Raw genomic sequence first — 20,558 nt, 5'->3', positions numbered from 1 at the left:
CCAGGGCTGAAATATGGCTTCTCCCTCTGTGTTCCCAGAGGTGGGGCCCTGGCACTCCTATTTCACTGGGTTGTCCTGTGTTTACTTTTTTACTCCCTGGAGTCACCCTGCAGACGAGCTCCCTCACCTGTTTTTCGGGGAGGCCAAGGCCCTGGGCTTGGCAATCAAAAAGATGAAGGTCTGGTCTTGTTTCTGCCATCAAGAACTGCACCACACGGCCTCTCTAGGACCCAACATCTTACGTGTAAAAGAATTCTTGAGGACTAAGAGATGAGGCCAACAAACTGCTCAGCCACTTCTGGCATATATGAGCTAACAAAGAGATCATGAGTTCAGGCTCTGGCATGTAACTGAGTGTGATTCCTGTTTCTTACTGTGTGACTTTGAGGAAATGAATTAACCACCCTGTGCCTCAACCACAAACTTTTCTTTTTAAATGAGGACTTCTTACAAAAGTGCTTGAGTGGTATCTGGCGTAAACCCTCAGTAAATATTAGCTATTGAGGACTAGCTCCCTCCAGTCTGCCAAAGATAATTCTATAATCGCCAGTCCTACCCCATGCTCCTGTACTTCATTTACCTGTGTCTCTGTGATGGTCTTTTGTCAGTTTGGGAAGGCCACAGTCCCCAGTTATTCAATCAAACACTAGGTGGTGCTATGAAAGTATTTTGGGAGTGATGGAATGTATAATGAGAGACTAAGCAAGGGACATTTTCCTAGATAACCTGGGTGGGTTTGACTCAACCAGTGGAAAGGTGTAAAGCACAGAACTGGGGTTTTCCTGATGAAGAAGGGATTCCTCCAAGGGGGGCAGCTCCAGCTGTGCCTGAGACATTCAGTCTGCTTTTTTTGATCACCAGCTCTGCCAGTGTATACCAATTCCTTGCAATAAACCTCAGTGTGTATCTCCCAGTATTCTGTTATTCTGTCTGAGCCCTGACAGGTGACTGTCCTACATCCAGCAGAGACCACGCATAAGCTTAGCAATTGCTGCTGAACCAACGCAAGGCAGCAGGACTTCTGGGGAGTGAGTGGGAGGTGGGAGGAAGTGACGGCAGCCTTGTGGGGTGGTGAGGAGGAGAAGGGGTGGGCTTAGGGGCCCCAGCCTGGGAAGAATTAGGCATCTTCTTGGAAGCAATGTGGCTGAGGTGCTTCCTATACAAGAATGAATGTGGAATTTTTAAACCTGTTGAAATCACCTTAAGAAGGGGATTAAGGTAGGAAGAAGACAGAGGGGATGAACCAATTCGAGTTATAATACATATATGCACGGAAATGTCACAAGGAAACTCCCTGTGTAACTATCTTACACATGCAAAATATATTTTTTAAATAAAAACAGAAAAAGAGGGCAGAACAGTTCCTGTCTGGGGGGTTGGTACCAGTGGCGGTAGTGGGGAGGATGTGTGCCAGTGGGGAGAGGGTGTAGGAAGGTGAATATGATACAAATAATGTGTACACATGTATGTAAATGGAAAAATGAGACCTATTGAAACTATCCAGGAACGGGGGAGGCAGGATAAAGGAGAATGATGGAGCATGTGAATTTGACTATGATATATTGTAAGAATTTTTATAAATGCCTCAATGTACCCCCAGCACAATAATAATAAAAAAACAAATTTTAAATCTTTCTCTCACACACACACTAAAGAAACAGCAGAGCCAGGACAGCTTGACCCTATGCCTAAGGCCTCCATTAACATGACTTCCCTTCCCTCTTTTCCCTTTACAACAATAATACATTTATTTGCATGACTGTTTGGTTCGTGCCTGTGTCACCTGCCAGATTCCTGCCTCTGAGAGACTGGGGATGGTGTGAGGTTTGCAAGTGGCATGGCACTTTTGGAACTATCTTCACCTGTGGGAGGAGGAGGGAAGGCACAAATGAGAGCAATGCCAGGATCTGCCTCCAGGGCTAGGTGCATGGGGGGAGGGAAGGAGGAAGGGCCTTCTGGAAGTTTGTCCTGATGCTCCTGGGGTGCCAGTGAGGCTGGAGATTGCCTCACAGACTGGGGAGACAGTAAGTTTGGAAGCTGGGGACTTAGGGTGGGGACTGGACAGAGACAGGAGTTGGCCTTCTTTCTGCTCTCAGGTTCCCAGGGAAGCAGGTGGGACAGGGCTGGGGAGCCATGAGCCGGGTGGATGGCTACATAAGACCTGGGTTCTAATCTCATCCCCATCAATGAGGCCTGCTGGGTAACCTTCAGTAAGCCCCCTCACCCACCTTGGCCTGTTTCTCCATCTGTCACATAAGGATTAGGGGAGATGATCCACAAAGATTCTTTCAACACAAAAAGTTCAATGAGATTAGAAAGTAGAATTCCATGTTCAAGGGCCACCATGAATTTTTAATCTCAACCACAGAGTTCAAAACCACTTTTTTTCAAACTTCCCTCCACCAGGCTCTGGGAAGGAGGGAGGGTGGAGGACCAGGGACAATGTGCTAAAAAGTCCACTTCATGAGTAAAAGTGGGGGATTATTGTAGATTAGGAGAAAACAAAGCAATGTAACAATCAAATACAATGTGTGAGATGTGATTAGGTCCAAATGAAACATAAATCATGATAAAGACAGCTGTGGTCCAGCAGAGGAAATTTAAACATGGACAGGGCTTTAGAATTATGGAATTAGTGTGACAATATTACTGTGATTATGTAGGAGAAAGCCCTTATTCTTAGGAAATAATGGAGGTAGAAGAATTTAGGGACATAGTCTTGATGTCTGCAATTTACTTTTAAATAATTTCACAAAAAGTAGATATGTGAAGCCAGGTGCTGGTGGCTCACCCCTGTAATCCTAGCTACTCAGGAGGCAGAGATCAGGAGGATCATGGTGCAAAGCCAGCCTAGGCAAATAGTTTGTGAGACCCTATCTCAAAAAGAGCCATCACAAAAAAGGGTTGAGGGAGCGGCTCAAGCTGTAGGCTCTGTGTTTAAGCCCAGTACTGCAAAAAAACCTGTATATGTGAAAATATAAATGTGTGTGCACATACAAACTACATATATGCTGGACACACATATCTATACACACAAATATTTAAAAGCGATAAGAAGGGAGTAAATTCAGCTATGATATATTGTAAGAACTTTTGTAAATGTCACAATACACCTCCAGCACAACAATAATGAAAAAAATAGGGATATAGAGCTGGCCATGGTGACATATACCTGTAGAGGCAGGGGGACAGCAAATGTGAGGCTTGCCTGGGCGACATAGTGAGTTCAAGGTCACCCTGAGCTATACAGAGAGACCCTGTTCCAAAAAACCAGGAGCTGAGAATGTAGCTCGTCTAGCACTTGTAAGGTTAGGTTTGAGTCCCAGAACTGCAATACAAAGAAAAAAAACGATGAAAGAATATGAGAGACATAGATCAAAATGGAGAAAGAGGAAGCAAATATGCAAAATGGTGACCCTAATCTTGGTGGAGGGTATAGGAATATTCCTTGTATTATTCTTTGAACTTTTCTGCATGTTTGATTTTTTTTTCATACTAGGTACAAATGAAATTAGGCTTCATTCTTACAGTTGTGTCCATATCCAAATGTTGACTGAAATTTAACATCAACCGGAATCACTGTTGCTTTCAGTTTCTTGGCTACCATTAGAAATTCTATGTCTAGGCTGGGTGTATTGGCTCACAACTATAGTTCAAGCCACCCAGGAGGCATGGGTAGGAAGATCACGGTTCAAGGCTGACCCTGTCCCAAAATGATATACTCTATCTGAAAATTAACCTAAAGCAAAAAAGGGTGGGGCACAGGTCAAATGGTAGAGCGAGGCCCTGAGTTCAAACTGCAGTACCGCAAACAAACAAAAAACCTCCCCCCAAACTACAAAAAAATGACATCCTGTACTGAAAATACCAACTGTGTGTGGCAGGACCTCCAGAAGGTGGCAGTGTTGCTAAGCCGTCCAGGACAGAGCTGTGAGCCCTTGGCCGAGCTCTGCTTATCCTGCCTGGCCTTCCATGAGTTGCCCACAGAGGCTAGGGTCACCCCTCCCCACTTTTTTGGTGGGAGTGGGGTTTGAGTTCAGTGCTTTGTGCTTTCAAAGCAGTGCTCTACCACTTGAGATATACCTCCAGTCCATTTTGCTCTGGTTATTTTGGGAGATGGGGTCTCATGAACTATTTGCCTAGGCTGGCCTCAAATCTTGATTCTCCCAATCTCAGCCTCCCAAGTAGCTAGGATTACAGGCTCGAGCCACCAGTGCACAACTCTAGCACAATGTCCTGTTCTACAAATGAGGAAATGGGCCCAGAGAAGGAAAGGGGCTGAGTCCAGATCACATACATGTTTCTGTCAGAGGTGGCGTTTTTCACACAGGACTCTGGACGGCCAAGCTAAGATTCACCCTACCAGGTGAATCTTTTGAATGATAGTAGTGTTCTTAAACACTTGCCACTCTGTCAGGGTCTTGTGTTTCCTCCTTGACATTTTATTTTAAAGTCAGCTACAATCCTTATCTCAACTAGCAAAAACCCTTGTTCCTTCCTATTATTGCTTATATGCTCTGTTCAACAAAATTAGAGATAAGGGCAAAATAGTTTCTGCCGGGTATTGAGGGGGTGGGGGGAAGAGGGAGGGCGTGGGGTGGGTGGTAAAGGGGGGGTGGGGGCAGGGGGGAGAAATGACCCAAGCCTTGTATGCACATGTGAATAAAAAAACAAACAAACAACAACAAAAAAAACCCAAAAAAAGAATTAACTACCCCCTCCCCCCAAAAAATAAAGTCAGCTACAACCCATGGAAACTTAGAAATAGCAGATCAGAAGCAGAAAAGGTGCTCTGGGCAAGCCAGAGACCACAGCCATAGGTGACAGCCACAGGTGACAGTGTGGGAGGTGACAAGGCAGAGAAGTGAATTCAGAGAACTCCAGAGATATTCAATGAAAGGGCAGCTGAGACCAAGGGCTCCATATACTCAAGGGATTTCACAAGACAGTGTGGAATGGATCATCCTTCCAGAGAGCTAAAAATTCGGCTACCATAGTACTAAGCCATCCTGGCAGGACAGGTTCCCATGAGCTATGAGGACTGACTTGGCTATGTGGATCAGCAGCCCTTTGTATGTACAGACCATATGTCCCCAGTGAATGTGACCCTTCAGGAGAACAGGGGTCACACTACAACCAATTTTGGACAAAATTGGGAGGCAGCTGGGTAGAACCAGGCTGAATGTTTTTGGACAACTTGCTTAACTTCTCAGAGCCTGTGCGAAATGGCTGTAGTCACAGCACCGACACCCCAGAAGGTGGAAGAGTAAATGATATCAACCTGGCCCGTAAAGACTCTTGAGTGAGCTCTGCAAATACCCGGAGAGGAGTATTTGCAGAGGGAACTGAGGTGACCCTGGGAGTGGGCCTGCCGGAAGGGACCACCTGCACCTCCAGGGCAATGGCTCAGAGGTGGGGTAGGTAGGCTGGGCGTCAGGGAAACCTCAAGGCATCTTGAGTGGCTGGAGTTTAGTGAGGCCGAGGACAGGAAGTACTGAGATCATGGAGGTGGGGCGGGAGTCACATGGTGCTTAATTTCACCATGCTCGTGTTGGTTTGGAGGCTAAGATACTGATTTCCCACTTGTTGCTGCTACAAAGTCTCCTTTCAAAATAAGACAAAAAGTCAACTAAAGGAAACAGAACATAACACTGCCCATAAATAAACCAGAATCATGAAGAAGTTCCTCAGGTGACTGAAATTTGGAAAACGAGGACCGTAGGCCTCTCTCTCACTTTACCTAGTATTAGCACAATTAGGTTTGGAATTTGGAAGCTGGGGTCTCGCAGGTTGCCTTAGATGGCACAACCAGAAACTTGAAACTTGACCGCCACTCCTGCTCTTGGGCTTCTGAGATCACAGGAGGCTCACGGATCACTGAGACCACCTGCCCCTCAGCTTACAGATGGAGACACTGAGGCCTGGAGAGGCTGTGACCTCTGGTCAACTAAGTCTGGAACTGAGGTGACCCTGGGGGTGGGCCTGAGAGAAGGGACCACCTGCACCTCTGCCATCACTCCTAGGGCCAGTGGCTCAGGCAACAGCACTATCTGCCCCTTGCCCTCAGGAATGGCTGCTATCCGTGCTGGGTAGAGGGGTCATGGTGTCTTCTGAAGATCTGTGGAGCCCAGGCCAGACCCTCCTCACCTCTGTTTTTGCTCAACTCGTGTGTCACCTCGAGTCACTTCTTCATAGGATGGTAGAGGCTCCAGTGACAGGCCGTTGAGTTCCAATGGTGTGTTGGGAATGACAGAAGAGTCATTCTTGTCCTGCAAGAGGACATCCATCCTAGCTGTTCACGAATGTGGCGTGATTAGCTGTTTACAAAACACTTCCCTGCTTGGTCTCCTCTGAAGTCTCGATGTCCCCACAAAGATAGGAACAGGCTTGAGATAGGTGACTTTCAGGGCCAGTGCATACTGGCGCCCTGTCACTCATCTAGAGAGGAGAGCTAGGCGAGACCCTTGGAGGACGGTGGTCAGTGGATGGAGTGTGAGTTCTGTTCTTGCTACTAGTATCCTGGTGACCATGGGCAGGTCACTGACCCTGCTGGGTTCCCTGAAGCCAGGTGGTACACTGAGTCACTTCTAACTGGAACACGCTCTAGGGACATATCTAATGACACCCTCAGAGTCCCCACTGACTGCTTCCACATCTTCATCCTTGATCTGTGACAAGGTGGCACCAACCCAGTGCTGTAGAACCTGACCATGGCACTGTCCCCTCAGATGGAGGGGCCCAAAACCCCTCAGGGAAAGCTCAGCAAGGCCACTTACTGGCTGTGTGACCTTGGGAAGTCAATTAACCCTTGGGAGCCTCATCCCCTCCTGTTTAGGATGGAAAAGCTGGACCTGCTTCCCAGAATGGCTGCAGGACTCAAGAAAGTTCCAGTTAGTGAGGGGTAGAAGCACGGGTCACCCAAACAGTTCATGCCCTATGCTTAGCCGGACACCAAGGAATGGGGGCATCCTCTAGAAGGTGAAAAAGGCAGGAAGACCGTTTCTTCCCAACACTTCCTGAAAGACTGTGGCTGCCAGCGTTGATTTGATTTGAGCTCCTGGAAACCCATTTCGAAGTGCCAAGCCCCAGAAGAGCCAGGTAATATAGCTTTCATTTTAAGTCACAAAATTTGTGATAATTTGTCCTAGTGGCAAAAAGAAATAAACACAACCACTTGGAGTACTTTGCACAGTACCTGGCACATAAGTGCCAAGAAATAGGAACGAGCACTGCTAAGATCTGTGTCCAGGTGTGGAGGCTCAGTTTCTGCATCCTTAGCAGTGGACTCAAGGTTCCCATTTGCCTCTGACACCCCAGTGGGAAGGCTTCCTGTCAGGTCAGGCATTAAGGAAGGTAACATATTTTCCTGGTGGTGTTACATAAAATTGAGGGCCACAGAGTCACATCTGCCTCAGGGGAAAACTCAGTACTGTGTATGGGTGCACAGTTTCATCAGCGTTGAGTCTGGACATGGTGACACATGCCTGTGATCCCAGCACTCAGGAGGCTGAGGCAGGAGGACTGAAGAGTTCAAGGCCAGCCTGGGCTGCATAAAAAGACCTTGTCTTACAAAGGAAAAACAAAAACACAGCACAGCAAAACCAGAAAATCCCTAGTGCTGCTCTTGTAGGATTATGGGGGATGACGAGTATATGTTTTTATGGTGTTCTAAAGTTGAGATTGTAATATGAATTTTTTTCCTTTAAAGAAACAAACCTTCCTGTTATCCCAGAACTCAGGAGGCTTGAGGCAGGAGGAGCATGAGTTTAAGGTCATGAACTACACAGTGACACCCTGTCTCTAAAAATGAATAAAGACATGAAACTTGAAGGTCACTTGCAGGCAGGGTCTTTGGGGTGGGGAGAGCCCAATCTTTTTCTTGGTAATCCTTTGAACTCAGGGCCTCGAGCCCTACCACTTGAGTCATGCCCCACCCTTTTTGCTTTTAGTTTTTGGATAAGATTTTTGTGTTTTCACTAGGGCTGGCCTTGGAATGTGATCCTCTTACCAGTGGCCTCCCATGTAGCTGGGATTACATATACGTACCACCATCCTGTCAAAAGGCCAGTCTTCTATTTTAAAATATGCCCGGCCTCAGTCCACCATTCTGCTAGCCTTGCTCATAGAGAGGGCTTGGTCAGGAGTTTGGTACACATCAAGCTGAGTGCTGGATTCCCTCACTGGCTGTTAGGTCTTTGGAAGTGATGTGATCTCTCTAAGCCTCAGTTTATTTATCTATAGAGTGGGAAGTAAATACCTACTTAATAGGGATGGTGAGAAGACAAAGCAGTTATGTTTATCTATATTGTCACATACTGTATAACTGTATGTAACCATATGTAGTTATGTAGATTACTATAGGACCTCACAGAGTGCACTGAGTGCCCTGTGTTCAGTCACTTACCACCCCAACTCTCACTTCCTCCTGCATGTGCTGTTGCTCCCAGGTCTTCCTGGTCCTGTCTCCAGTCTTCTGCTTACACTCTTTCTCTGCTGGAAATCCCTTCTCCATACCTGCGGGTTCAAATTCTACCCAGTTTCTATGTGTCTCCTGAATGCCATCCCCTGGGACCTTCGCAACCAGGAGTGTGGTGGCCATGGCTCATGCTAGTGGCATTTTCTCTGTGATGGCCTTGCTCCTCCTGGACTGTGTGTTACCACATAGAAAATGCTCAGGAATGCAACAAATGAGTGAGAGGCAATGCTCCTCTCCTCTTGGACCCCTGCCTGCTCTCTTCCTTTCCCCAACACTTTGCTGCCTCATATCCCCATCTCTTGAGGGCTTGTCCCCAGGAAGGCCTCACCTCTGCAGACAGGCGGCCCCTCCTATAGCTTATGACAGCAGTGGGCACTGGCAGGAAGATCTCCAGGAAGGTGAAGCAGAGCAGGGCCAGCTCCAGTCTCTGGATGTGGATCTGAGAGGGGATAGGAGGGAGACGGGGTGAGGTCTTGCTGGGTATCTGCACCCATCCTGTGGGCCTGGCAGGAAAGGGGGTCGGATCTTCAGCACAGGCAGTGGGCTTCAGCTCCTAGGCATGTGTGGGGAAGGACTGGGCTGGGGCTGCCTCAGTTACTGCTCTGCACCCAACACCCAGCACGTGAGTGTCATTGGTAAGTGTTTGCCTGAAGTCTGAGGGTTGGGAAATCTCACGGGTCCCTGGGAGAACTGAAGGTGGCTTTAAAGGTCAGCTGCCCTAATTCTACTTGGCAGAGGAGGATGCTTTTCTCTGGGCCCAGAAAGAAGCATTTTTTTTATAGCAGGGGAGGGGAAGAGTGGGTTGAAAACCACAGAGCAGCTCGGTGACATCTCACAAGATCGCTGACATTTGTTAGGGAAGCATGTGTGTCCTTGCACAGGTGTGTGCGTGATGGGGGAGATAGGAGAGCTAATTACTGTGGCCGGGTTACCTGGGATCTGATCCAGAGGCAGCCGAGGTATGCTGAAGAGGGCATTGGACTTGGAGTCACTGATCTGGCTTTTAGTCTTTTCTGTACCATTGACTGGCTGTGTACCTTGGCTCACTAATTTAGTCTTTCTGGACCTCAGTGTTCATTCACATAAAATGGGAGTAGCAAAGTAGACTTGGCCAGCTCTGTGAGGCTGCTGGGAGAGGCCTCCATGTACACCATATTTAGAGATTTGGCTGGGGATTGGCAGTTCTTTGTTGTGGTCCTAGATGTGCAGCCAACTTGCTGCTCAACCTCAGGTGGGTCCCAACTCCTCTCTAGACCTCAGTTTCTCCATCTAGAAAAGTAGGGTGAGACACACTGACTTAAGGTCATGTCCTGCTCCCTGGTACTGACCATGAGAAGACCGGGCATCCCCATCTATAATGCTTTGGAATGGAGGGGGATAGATTGGCCAGGGGCTCAGCTGTCTGTGCCTGGCTGAGGTTTTCCAAGAGTCTGATGCTTCCTCTCAGTTATGCCAAAGGCAGATCCCTCCTTGGAAGAGAGGACCCCTGGGTCCCGGGCACTCACTGTGGAGTGGGGGTATGGTTTCCAGATTGGCCATGGGAATGTACTTTCCAGAAAAAGGTCCTTAGCAATGACAAAGAGGCCGGCTAGCGCACAGAAGAAGCTGACGAGATTTGCTGTCATACATAACACTTTCTGCAAAAAAAGAGAAAAGTTTAGCACCAGGGTTTAGAAACTCTGCCTAGGTCTAAGTCCTCCCCCCAGGCCTGCTGGGAGCTGGCTCTGAGCCCCTGAAAGACTCTGCCCATCTCTGGGCCTGAGGCTGCTCACTTACACACGTGAGGTGCTGAGCTCCTGACCACTGAGGAGGAGCAGAGGTTTTATGCTCTAGAGTGGCCTCCAGATACACAGAGCTCTGTATAAAGAAGGATGCCCCATATTACATCCATCTTACAATCAGCTCCAACCATTCTTTATCAGATATGCCAATGGGCCAGACACCCAGATGACCTCACAGGGAAGAACAAAAGCACCAAAAGGTGCACCCTAGTGTCAGTCTCTGCTCAGTCCACTGTGGTCCTGAAATGGGTCCTGGATCCACCATCCTCTTGGGCAGGTATCTGCCAGGCATCTTTTGCTTCTGCTGGGCCAATTGCACCAACCTCTTTCCATTCTCTATGCCCCCAAGAAGCCAGGGAACAGCTACATCCCAGCCTGGGCTGCAGGGCACACACACACAGGACCAGGGTAGGGAGTAGAAGGGGCTGGGAAGACCCCACCATGGGCTGAGGCCATGAGACAGGATTTTCAGGGATGGTCCTTTTATCATCTGTCCATCCCCACCCATCCAGTCTTGTGCTGGGTTTCTGCTCTGTGCCCACCTGGGCTACTCTGAGCTACAAAGATGATCGGGACACTTGCTGCCCATATAGAATGTAGTGCATGGTGGGGGCAGGGAGGACAAAGAGATGTGGGACATGGAAGCTGGCCATGGGAGTCAGGGAAGACTTCTGGAGGACAAGGCATGTGAGTGGAGTTTTAAAGAGCCAACAGAAGAAAAAAAAAAGAGAGACAACAGAAATGTGTTAAGTATAGGAGTCATGTGTAGGAGACAGAGCAGGATGCAGAAGAGGCAGGGCAACATTTCCATCTGCCTGGTAGTTAGAGGTAGAATAAGTAGAAATTGGGCTGGGGCTTTCACATCCTGCAGACTTGCTGATGCTGGAAGCAAGCCGAGGGCACTTGGAGTCCAGATGAGGATGACAGCAGCAGAGTGACATGGTGGGTCTCACACTCAAGAATAATCCCTTGGGCTGTGTGGAGAAAATGAGGGATGACCCCCTCCAGGCCAGAGATGCCAGGACCAGGACCAGATGGAGGGAGAGCATGGGGTGGAGAGACACCAGCAAGGGTGTCTATAAGCAGCCTGGACTTGGAGCAGGGGAGCAGAACAAGGCATGGTTCCCAGGCTTCTGGGTGGATGTCCATGTAGTGACCAAGATTAAAACCCAGTAGATGTGGGAGGAAGTCAATCTGTTCTAGATGCAGCGGGGTGGTGGTGGTGGTGGAATTGGTGAACCTAGAAGCAATTTTTTGCTACTTGGGAGGGTAGAAGCTTTGGATGGGGGCTTCCTTTCCTTTTAGTCAAATCTGCCAGCCTGTCTGCATCTGGACCTTCAGCTCCCCTGAAGGTGCATACCTGCTCCTAGCAACTCCTCCCAAATCACCAAGACACACAGATACTCTTAAAGTCACCCCAAACTTGGCACAACAGCAAATGATCTCAAGGCAACAACTCACCAGATAGGACTTAGAAAATGACGCCATTGCTATCGCCAAGATCCCTGAAATGAGAAACTGCAGGCCAGATTCCAAAGTCACGGGAGGGAAGCTGGGGTTCCTTGAAACTCACAATTTCCCCTCCACCCATTGTTCAAGAAAACCAGCCCCCAGTGGCTGGCAGAGAACAGTAGTCTTTGGATGAAGCAAGCTTGTCCTGCCCCACCTCGTACCTTCCAGTGGGTGCAGAACCTCCATACCTCGTCTGTCTGCATAGCTGGGACCAGGCTGGGCCTGCCCTTGGGATGTCCTCAGTACCTTCCATTTCCCCCATTTTGCAAACCCCAAGCATCCCTGTGTTATCAGAGGCACCACCCTACCACCTAACCCTTTCTCCTTTCCCGAATCTTGTGCTTGGGAGGCTGCGAGCCTTGGTGCTCTCAAGCATTCTTTCAAATCTTTCATGCCTCTCATTTCTTTCAAATGTTTGCTGAGCACTTATTAAGTGCAGTCCCCAGAAGCACAGGATGAACAGGCATCACATGTGTAGAAAGTTCCATCACTGTGTAGGGAGACCTCTGATCTGAGGTGGAAATGAGGGGGACAGGACACCTGCCCAAGAGGGCACTATGGAGCAGGGACTTAGTGCATAAGGAGTGTTCCATCAGAGAGTGAGGGCTGGGGTGGGCATCCTGGAGAGGAACATGGAGACTGTAGAAATGGGGTGTGCACTGATCTGGTCTTGTCTCATCCTGGCCATGGCCTTGGGAGGATAGAAGACATGTGTTTTGCTCCATCTGTGGTTGCAGAAGGACCCTGACAGAGATTCAGGGCACCAGGGATGTTTTGTGGGTGGCTCAGAAGCCTGAGGAGGAAGGGCTGATGTTTGCCCTCATCCCTGGCAGATGCACATATACGATGAGGGAAGGGTCCACAGAGCCTGGGGTGCCCTCCTGGGACTCAGGAGCAATGGGACCTTGGGAAGGAGCTACATCTAGTGTGACTAAGGCAGTGGGGCAGAGTTGGGAGAATGGCAAATGAGGAGGCTTCTGGCTCCCGACCCCTCCACCTTGTATCTAGCCTCAAAAACTAAGGGTCCCCCAAGACCATCCCTGCCTACTCCTCCCTGTATGCAGGTTTCTTGGGCTCCTACTCACAGAGGCAGCCCCCCAGAATGGATACCAACACTTCAGCACCACCAGGTGAAGACTCTTGACTGTGGAGGCCAGGTAACCCCCGAAGAGCAGGTGCAGCAGAGCGATGATGACATGGAAAGCCTGGATGGAAATGAGGCCCTCAGTGCCTTGGGCCCACTGGCTGAAAGGAACTCTCTTCCCACCCTCTCAGGGATCCTGGGCTCCAAGGAAAACCCTCCCCAGAAACAGCCAAGGCTTCCAAGTCCCTAGAAGGGGCATCTGTCCTGGGGCTGGCTCTGTGTGCCTGGCACCCCGGGGGCCCTGTTCATGCCTCACAAATTCTCCCTGTCAAGGTGTTTTCAGTTTTAGAATGAGTGTCAAGCAGGGAAGCTGAGACTCCCCTAGCCCCATGCCTCCCGCTCAGGGCCCCAGGGAGAAGACACTCACACCCAGTTCCTGCAGGAAGCTGCTCCTCTCCCGGTGCCTGTGTGGAGCCTGGAGATTGGGCAGGGCCAGACCCTGGGGTAGACCTGTCTGCACAGGCTGGGCTGGGCCAAGGTCCTTCCATGTCAGGAGGCCCGCAGCACCAGGGCTGGGAGTCACTGCGGCTACTGCTGCTCCATGGTCCGTTGCTGCCATTAACTGGAGCCCAGGGCCTTGCCTACAGGCCAAGGAGAAAGGCCCCATCAGAGCCCTGCTCACTTCTGAGGCTCGTGCCTGAGTGAGACTCTGTCTGTCACCGCCACCCCTGGGCTGGCACCTTCCAGGACATTGGAATCTCTGACCTTGATGTGGCCTGGAATAATCTGGGCCTTGGGGATGGGGAGTAACTGTGGTTCACAGCCGCTCTGGGGGGTACAGGGACATGGCTACTTTGGGTGCAGAAAAACAAGGACCAGACAAACTTCACAACTAGTGCAGATGAACTCCACACTGGCCACCGCACAGTTTGGTAGGCAGCCTGACAGATGTGGGTACTTTGTAAACAGCTCCCATTCACCTGCCCAAGATGAAGGCAGGTGGAAACCAAATAATTAACTTTGGAGTTTGGGGAGATGGGGAAGAGGAGGGAAGGGAATTTCTGCTAAGGCATTTCTAGGAACCCCTCCCCTCCCTTCCCTTCCCTTCCTCGCCTTCTTTTCTCTCCTCTTGGTTTTCTCATGGGTATATCATGGTGTGGTTGAGAATTGGCTCTCATCTCTAGAGTCACTTCCAACTAGAAATAATTCACTCCCAGGATAGAGAGCTGCTACAAGGAAGCTTCCATTAACTGGAGGGGGAGCTGCTGCAGGAGTTGGGCCTTAGATGTCAGAAGGAAAGGCTTGTTTGCTATGAAGTCTGGTGGCCACTTTCCAACATGAAGGGTGTGAACTTTATAACAGGCCAGTGACCTTCACTCTGCATTCCAATGTCTTGCCCTCCAGATAAGAACAGGTGTCACTAGGAGGTTATCACGTCTGGCCAGCGAGACATCAGGCTGCTTAGTCAATCTCTGGGAAATGCTGATGGCCCTTGACCTGATCCTCAGGTGAATATTCCCCACAGACTTGGAATAATGAACTTGAGACTTTAGTCTGTTCCCCTTTCTACCAGCATCCTCATTAAGACCTTTCTTTTCCCCAACACTCCTCTAAGACATTGCCTTTTCTGGGTGATGACTTTCCGAACCTGATTTTGGTAACAAACTCTACTTCCTAAAGTGCTTAGGCTCTGTTGTCCTGTCTATTCCACCTTCGGGACCTGGGCTGGGCCGCGTTGGAGTGGAGGTGGGCTAACTGAGACAGGGTATTGGACGGAAACCTTTTAGCCCTGTTCCCTTGGCCAGCTCAGGACCCGCAGGGCCAGACAGACTGGCATCCCAAAGAAACCTGCCAAGGCCTTGTCACTGTCCTGGACCATGCACTGCCTGCCCCTTGCACATACTCCCTTTGTTCCTTCAGCTCTGAGAGGGCAGGGGCAGAAATGAGTAGAACCCTCCAGGCTCCCCAGCTGGGAAGCTGTGTGGGTCAAACCATGAGCCCAGAAGTGCACGAGCTGAAGGCTGAAGCCCAATCTGGGCTCTGCTCCTGGGATCTCTGACCTTGAGCAGGTGGTTTACATCTCAGTGCCTGAGTCTCTCCTCACCAGCACATGGAGTTCTAGTGCCTGTCCCCGGGGTGACCAGTGAGGCCTGGCACTCAACAGTAAATATCAGCTATGTTTATTACAGTCTTCACATGCCTGGAATCCTGCCAGCCAGGCTCCACCTTGCCCGTTTCTGATTCTTTGTTAAGACAAGTCACACTCAACCTTATCACCAGGAGTGGTGAGTTTGCCTGTACTTCTCAAAGGGGAGAGGGGCATGAGTTCTCTGGGCTTCTGCAGGTGGGCTGGTAAAGGTGGAGAGGGAAGGAGGGCACTTTGTGGATCTGAAAACCAAAACTGCCATTCATGGGTTTGTCTATGGAGTTCTGAGCTGGATACCATGTGCAGGATTCCATGCAGGAATGAGTAAAATCTGTCTATGGGAGGTCAGGCAGGCAGAGAAAACCTGGGCTTGAATAATGTGACTCTAATCAGACTGTGTAGTGGCAGCCTCACACAGAGTTTCTGAGGGTGTGTGTGTGCGTGTGCATGCATGCAGGCAAGCAGAGGAAGGCAGGAATTGAGAGATATTGAGTTGTATGTACCATGTCATAGAGAGGCTAGGGTGGGTACTTTTAGAGGATCTGGGTTTTGGTGTATGCCAGTTAGGAAGCAGCTATGAGTGTGCAAAGCAGCATCCGCCCAGGGTGTCAGAAGGAGGCACTGGTATCAAGAGACCTTCATGTAAAGACTCCCAGGGTCTGTGGGAAACAGAGGGCTGTGCTCTGGGAAAATAGTCCTCAACAAGTCCCTTTCCCTCTCTGGTCCTTTGCTTTCTCAAACTAGGCTCTGTGTGCCTGGCCTCTGGGATTGGTTTAGAAGGGGCCTTGCTCTTCTCTGCTCCCAGGGTCACCCACTACCAGCAGGATGGGGCTTTAGGTGGCAAATTCCTCCCCAGGGGAGAAGCTGTGGTCCCCCATTTCCTAGATCCTCTTCACAGCATGCAACACCTGTTTCCCCAGTGTCTGTGTTTTTTGGTTGCTAAGGGCTCACACCTGCTTCTCTTCTGGGGGTTTAAATTTCACCCACCCACTTCCAACCTTATAGCCAATGATTGGTGACAGGGCAGGTGGAGGGGGCAGGGGAAGATAATAAAAGGCTGGTCCCATTCAAGGTGAGCTCAAGTCTGTGGTCAATCCCTGACCCCACATGGGATCACAAGGACACTACCCTTTGTGTGTGTGTGTGTGTGTGTGTGTGTGTGTGTGTGTGTGTGTGTGTGTAGACCACTCACCTGGCCTGGGGACTTCTGCTCTGAGCTTCAGCCATGCTTTGCCCTCTGGAGTTGCCTGAGCCCCACAGAGACAGCGGAAGGAAATCAGAACGTCTTTATAATGATAGACTTTGGCTCTTTGCCCTCCTGGACCCACCTCCTGCTTATGGCCCAAGTGCGTGGGAGCCATCAAAGTCTCTTCCTCTTCCAAACCTGGGCAAGTGAAAACCTTAGTGTTCTTTGTGTCTCCCTTTTATAGTTGCAAATTTGTTTTGGCAGGCACAATATCGACAGTTCAGCCTCCTTATGGTGCAGGACTTGGGAGGGGGATGAGGGGGAGGAGCACATATCTTGGTAGAGTTTGAGTGTTTTGAAATTACCTTTTTTTTTTTTTAAATTTTGGAAATTTTCAAGCATTCACAAAAGTAGAAATAATGATGCAGGGACCTCCCCCCTTGGGTCCCTCCCCAAGCTGGAGCTGTCATTAGTTTTTGGCTGACCTTGCTCTTCCTAGTTGGTAAACAAAACTCAGACATCCTGCCATGTTTATGAACATTTTAGTGTTTGTTTCTAAAAGATGGGGACTATTTATAAAAGGATGACTGTGATTATCACTAAAATATGAAAAAGAAGTTTCAGTGCCCAGCCCTGCATCCATACTGCGCTAAGCTGCATATTTAGAAACTACTCGGGTAGAGAAAAAAGCTCATTACAGGGGTCAGAAAAGCCTGTTCTCTTCCTGTTTTGCTACTTACTAAATATCAAATATCATTTTGGTGAAGATGCGGGGTGTGTGTGTGTGTGTGTGTGTGTGTGTGTGTGTGAAGAACTCTTATCCACTGCTGGTAGGAATGTAAATTAGTGCAGCCACTGTGGAACATAGTATGGAAGTTCCTCAAAAATAAAAATAAAACTCTGATATGATCCAGCCATACCATTTCTGGGTATATACCCAAAATAAGCAAAGTCAGCTTACTATAGGGAAACCTGCACACCCATGTTTATTGCAGAACTATTCACAATAGTCAAATTATGGAATCAACCTAGGTGCCCATCAACAGATGAATGAAAAGGGAATTTGGTGTATTTATACAATGGAATATTATTCAGCCATAAAGGAGGATGAAATCATGTCATTTGCAGGAAAATGGATGGAACTGGAGAATATCATGTTAAGTGAAATAAGTCAGTCCTATAAGGACAAATGGCATGTGTTTTCTCTCATTTGTAGAAGCTAGGGGAAGGGTAAAACAAAACAACTAAGCATATGAAAGTAAAAGGGGAGAAATAAAAGGAATACAAATAGGTAAAGAAACTGTCAAAATATCCTTATTTGCAGGTGACATGATCCTATACCTTAAAGACCCAAAAATCTCTACTCAAAAACTCTTAGACACCATAAACAGCTACAGCAAGGTGGCAGGATACAAAATCAACCTACAAAAATCATTAGCTTTTCTATACCCCAACAAGGAACAAACTGAGAAGGAATATATGAAAACAATTCCATTCACAGCCCCCCAAAAATCAAATACCTAGGAGTAAATTTAACAAAGGATGTGAATGACTTCTACAAGGAGAATTACAAACCCCTGAAGAAAGAGATCGAGGAATACTACAGAAGGTGTAGAGATCTCTCATGCTCATGGATTGGTAGACTCAACATAGTAAAAATGCTATACTACCAAAAGCAATCTACATGTTTAATGCAATTCCTGTCAAAATCCCAATGACATTCACCACAGAGATTGAAAAATCTGCCTTAAAGTTCATTTGGAAACACAAGAGACTGCGAATAGCCAAGGCAATACTCAGCAAAAAGAGCAATGCTGGAGGTATCACAATCCCTGACTTCAAACTATATTACAAAGCAATAGCAATAAAAACAGCATGGTACTGGCACAAAAACAGACATGAAGACCAGTGGAACAGAATAGAGGACCCAGATATGAATCCACGCAGCTATGCCTGCCTTATTTTTGACAAAGGTGCCAAAAACATACGATGGAGAAAAGACAGCCTCTTCAACAAATGTTTCTGGGAAAAGTGGTTAACTGTCTTCAAGAAACTGAAACTAGATCCATGTCTATCACCCTGTACTAGTATCAACTCAAAATGGATCAAGGACCTAAATATCAGACCTGAAACTCTGAAGTTGCTATAGGAAGGAGCAGGAAACACTCTGGAACTAATAGGTATAGGCAAGGACTTCTTCAATAGAACACCAGCAACCCAGCAACTAAGAGAAAGAATGGACAAATGGGACTTCATAATATTAAAAAGCTTCTGCTCAACAAAAGAAATGGTCTCTAAACTGAAGAGACCACCCACAGAGTGGGAGAAAATATTTACCAGCTTTACATTAGACAAGGGACTGAGAACCAGAATATACAGGGAACTTGAAACTAAACTCTAAAATCAATGAGCCAGTTAAAAAAATGGGCAACTGAACTAAACAGAACTTTCTGAAAAGAAGAAATTCAAATGGCAAAAAAGCACATGAAAAAATGCTCACCATTTCTGGCCATAAAAGAAATGCAAATCAAAACCACACTAAGATTCCACCTTACCCCTGTTAGAATAGCCATCATTAGCAACACCACCAACAACAGGTGTTGGAGAGGATGTGGGGAAAAAGGAACCCTCTTACACTGCTGGTCAGAATGCAAGCTGGTGCAACCACTCTGGAAAAAAATTTGGAGACTTCTGAAAAATCTAAACATAGACCTGCCATATGATCCAGCAATCACACTCCTGGGGATATACCCAAAGAAATGTGACACAGGTTACTTCAGCAGCAACCTGCACACCCATGTTTATTGCAGCACTATTCACAATAGCCAAGTTATGGAAACAACCAAGATGCCCTGCTACTGACGAATGGATTAAGAAAATGTGGTATCTATACACAATGGAATTTTATGCAGCCATGAAGAAGAATGAAATCTTATCATTTGCAGGTAAATGGATGGAACTGGAGAACATCATTCTGAGTGAGGTCAGCCAGGCTCAGAAGGCCAAAAATCGTATGTTCTCCCTCATATGTGGATTTTAGATCTAGGGCAAATGCAGCAATGTGGTTGGACTTGGATCACATGACAAGGGGAGAGCACATATGGGTGATATAGAAATAGGTAGAAAACTGAAAACACGAAAGCGTTTGATGTCCCCACTCCAGAGGAAATAATACAGAAACCTTAAAGCGACAGAGGTTATCATGAGAAGGGGATCAGTAACCAGTGTAAAGATCAGTTAGAGATGAATCAACATGGGTCATAACACGTGTACATGAAAGCAATGCTAGGAATATTTCTGTATAACTATCCTCAACCCAACTAGCAAAAATGCTTTGTCCTCCTTATTATGCTTGTGTCTTTTCTTCAACAAAATTAGTGATAAAGGCAGAACAGGACCTGCCTGGAACTGAGGGGGGAAGGGAGGAGAGGGTGGGAGAGGGAGGCAGGGGGAGAAATGACCCAAACAGTGTATGCACATGTGAATAAATGAATAATAATATAAAAAAGAAAGTAAAAGGGGGGCTACTAGAGTTAGAAGGGGAAGGGAAAAAGGGGAGGGGAAAAGGAGAATGAGAAAGAATAATAGAGAGTGTGAACATGATCAAAGCATATCAAAGTACAAGTGCATGTATGTTATGATGAAAACTCCTTACTATGTTCAATTTAATATATGCCAATAAATACCCTCCAGTCATCTAGTCAGCGTTCACATTCCTCTGATTGTCTTATAAGTGCTGTAGTATCTCTGATTTTCTGGAGTCAGGATCAGGCACGGCTCCCAAATTACATCAGGCAGATCCAGTCACGCCATCTTGCACCTGTCCCACCCCGCCCTGAGCTTGTGCCCACTGGCTGGGAGGTGCAGGTCCTCTGTGAGCTTCTTCTGGTGCTAGACCTGTACAGGGGCTCTGATGACCCCCAACTTCTGGAGGCTCCTCTCTCTCCACCTCGTTATGCAGAAGGTGGGTAGGAAAGCATCATCAGACCTCATCTCAGACGGTCCCCAAGGCCAGTGCTTATTGACCACTGCTTTGGAGCATGGTAGAGCACTTCAGAGCTGACTCACATGTCCACTTGCCTGAGTTCAAATCTTGGTTCTACCACTTAAGAGCTAAGTGTGATCTGGTGTGAGTTATTTGAGCTCTCTGGGCCTCAGTTTCCCCCTCTGTAAAATGGGGGTAATAAAACTTATGGAGTTGCTGGAGGGTTAAATGAGTTAGCATATGTAAGATGCTGAAAGCAGTACCTGGCACATGCTAGTGGCTGTGCATAATTACAATGGTTGCTGTGGCTTTCAGAGGCCACTCACGCTCAGCTGTCCTGAGCATGCAATGTAGTATGCACTGCAATGTCACACACACAATCAGGCAC

At 47.9% G+C, this 20,558-nt stretch overlaps 1 protein-coding gene across 1 annotated transcript; it reads right to left on the bottom strand.

Annotated features, from left to right (window-relative positions):
- Positions 1-2,252: 2,252 nt before the first annotated feature.
- Ms4a10 (membrane spanning 4-domains A10) lies at positions 2,253-16,380 on the bottom strand. Its single transcript, XM_074046517.1, has 8 exons — positions 16,192-16,380; positions 13,281-13,494; positions 12,855-12,974; positions 11,719-11,775; positions 9,982-10,113; positions 8,805-8,915; positions 6,148-6,269; positions 2,253-3,328 (listed from the first exon to the last, which is right to left on the bottom strand). The coding sequence occupies exons 1-8, from the start codon at positions 16,224-16,226 to the stop codon at positions 3,310-3,312; spliced, it is 810 nt and encodes a 269-aa protein (XP_073902618.1). The 5' UTR covers positions 16,227-16,380; the 3' UTR covers positions 2,253-3,309.
- Between the last annotated feature and the right edge of the window lie 4,178 nt (positions 16,381-20,558).

The sequence above is a fragment of the Castor canadensis genome, chromosome 1, assembly GCF_047511655.1.
Source record: "Castor canadensis chromosome 1, mCasCan1.hap1v2, whole genome shotgun sequence".
Lineage (NCBI taxonomy): Eukaryota > Metazoa > Chordata > Mammalia > Rodentia > Castoridae > Castor > Castor canadensis.
Note: the sequence above shows the minus strand (reverse complement) of the source record. Positions and strands in the feature narration are given on the sequence as shown.

Bases quoted from the DNA above. Each gene is read 5' to 3' on its own strand.
- Ms4a10 (XM_074046517.1), bottom strand. From the start codon at position 16,226: ATGGCTGAAGCTCAGAGCAGAAGTCCCCAGGCCAG. The intron at 12,975-13,280 runs GTGAGTGTCTTC...ATTTCCATCCAG, and splicing joins GCTTCCTGCAGGAACTGGGT to GCTTTCCATGTCATCATCGC. The intron at 10,114-11,718 runs GTGAGTTGTTGC...CTTTTTTTGCAG, and splicing joins CATTTTCTAAGTCCTATCTG to AAAGTGTTATGTATGACAGC.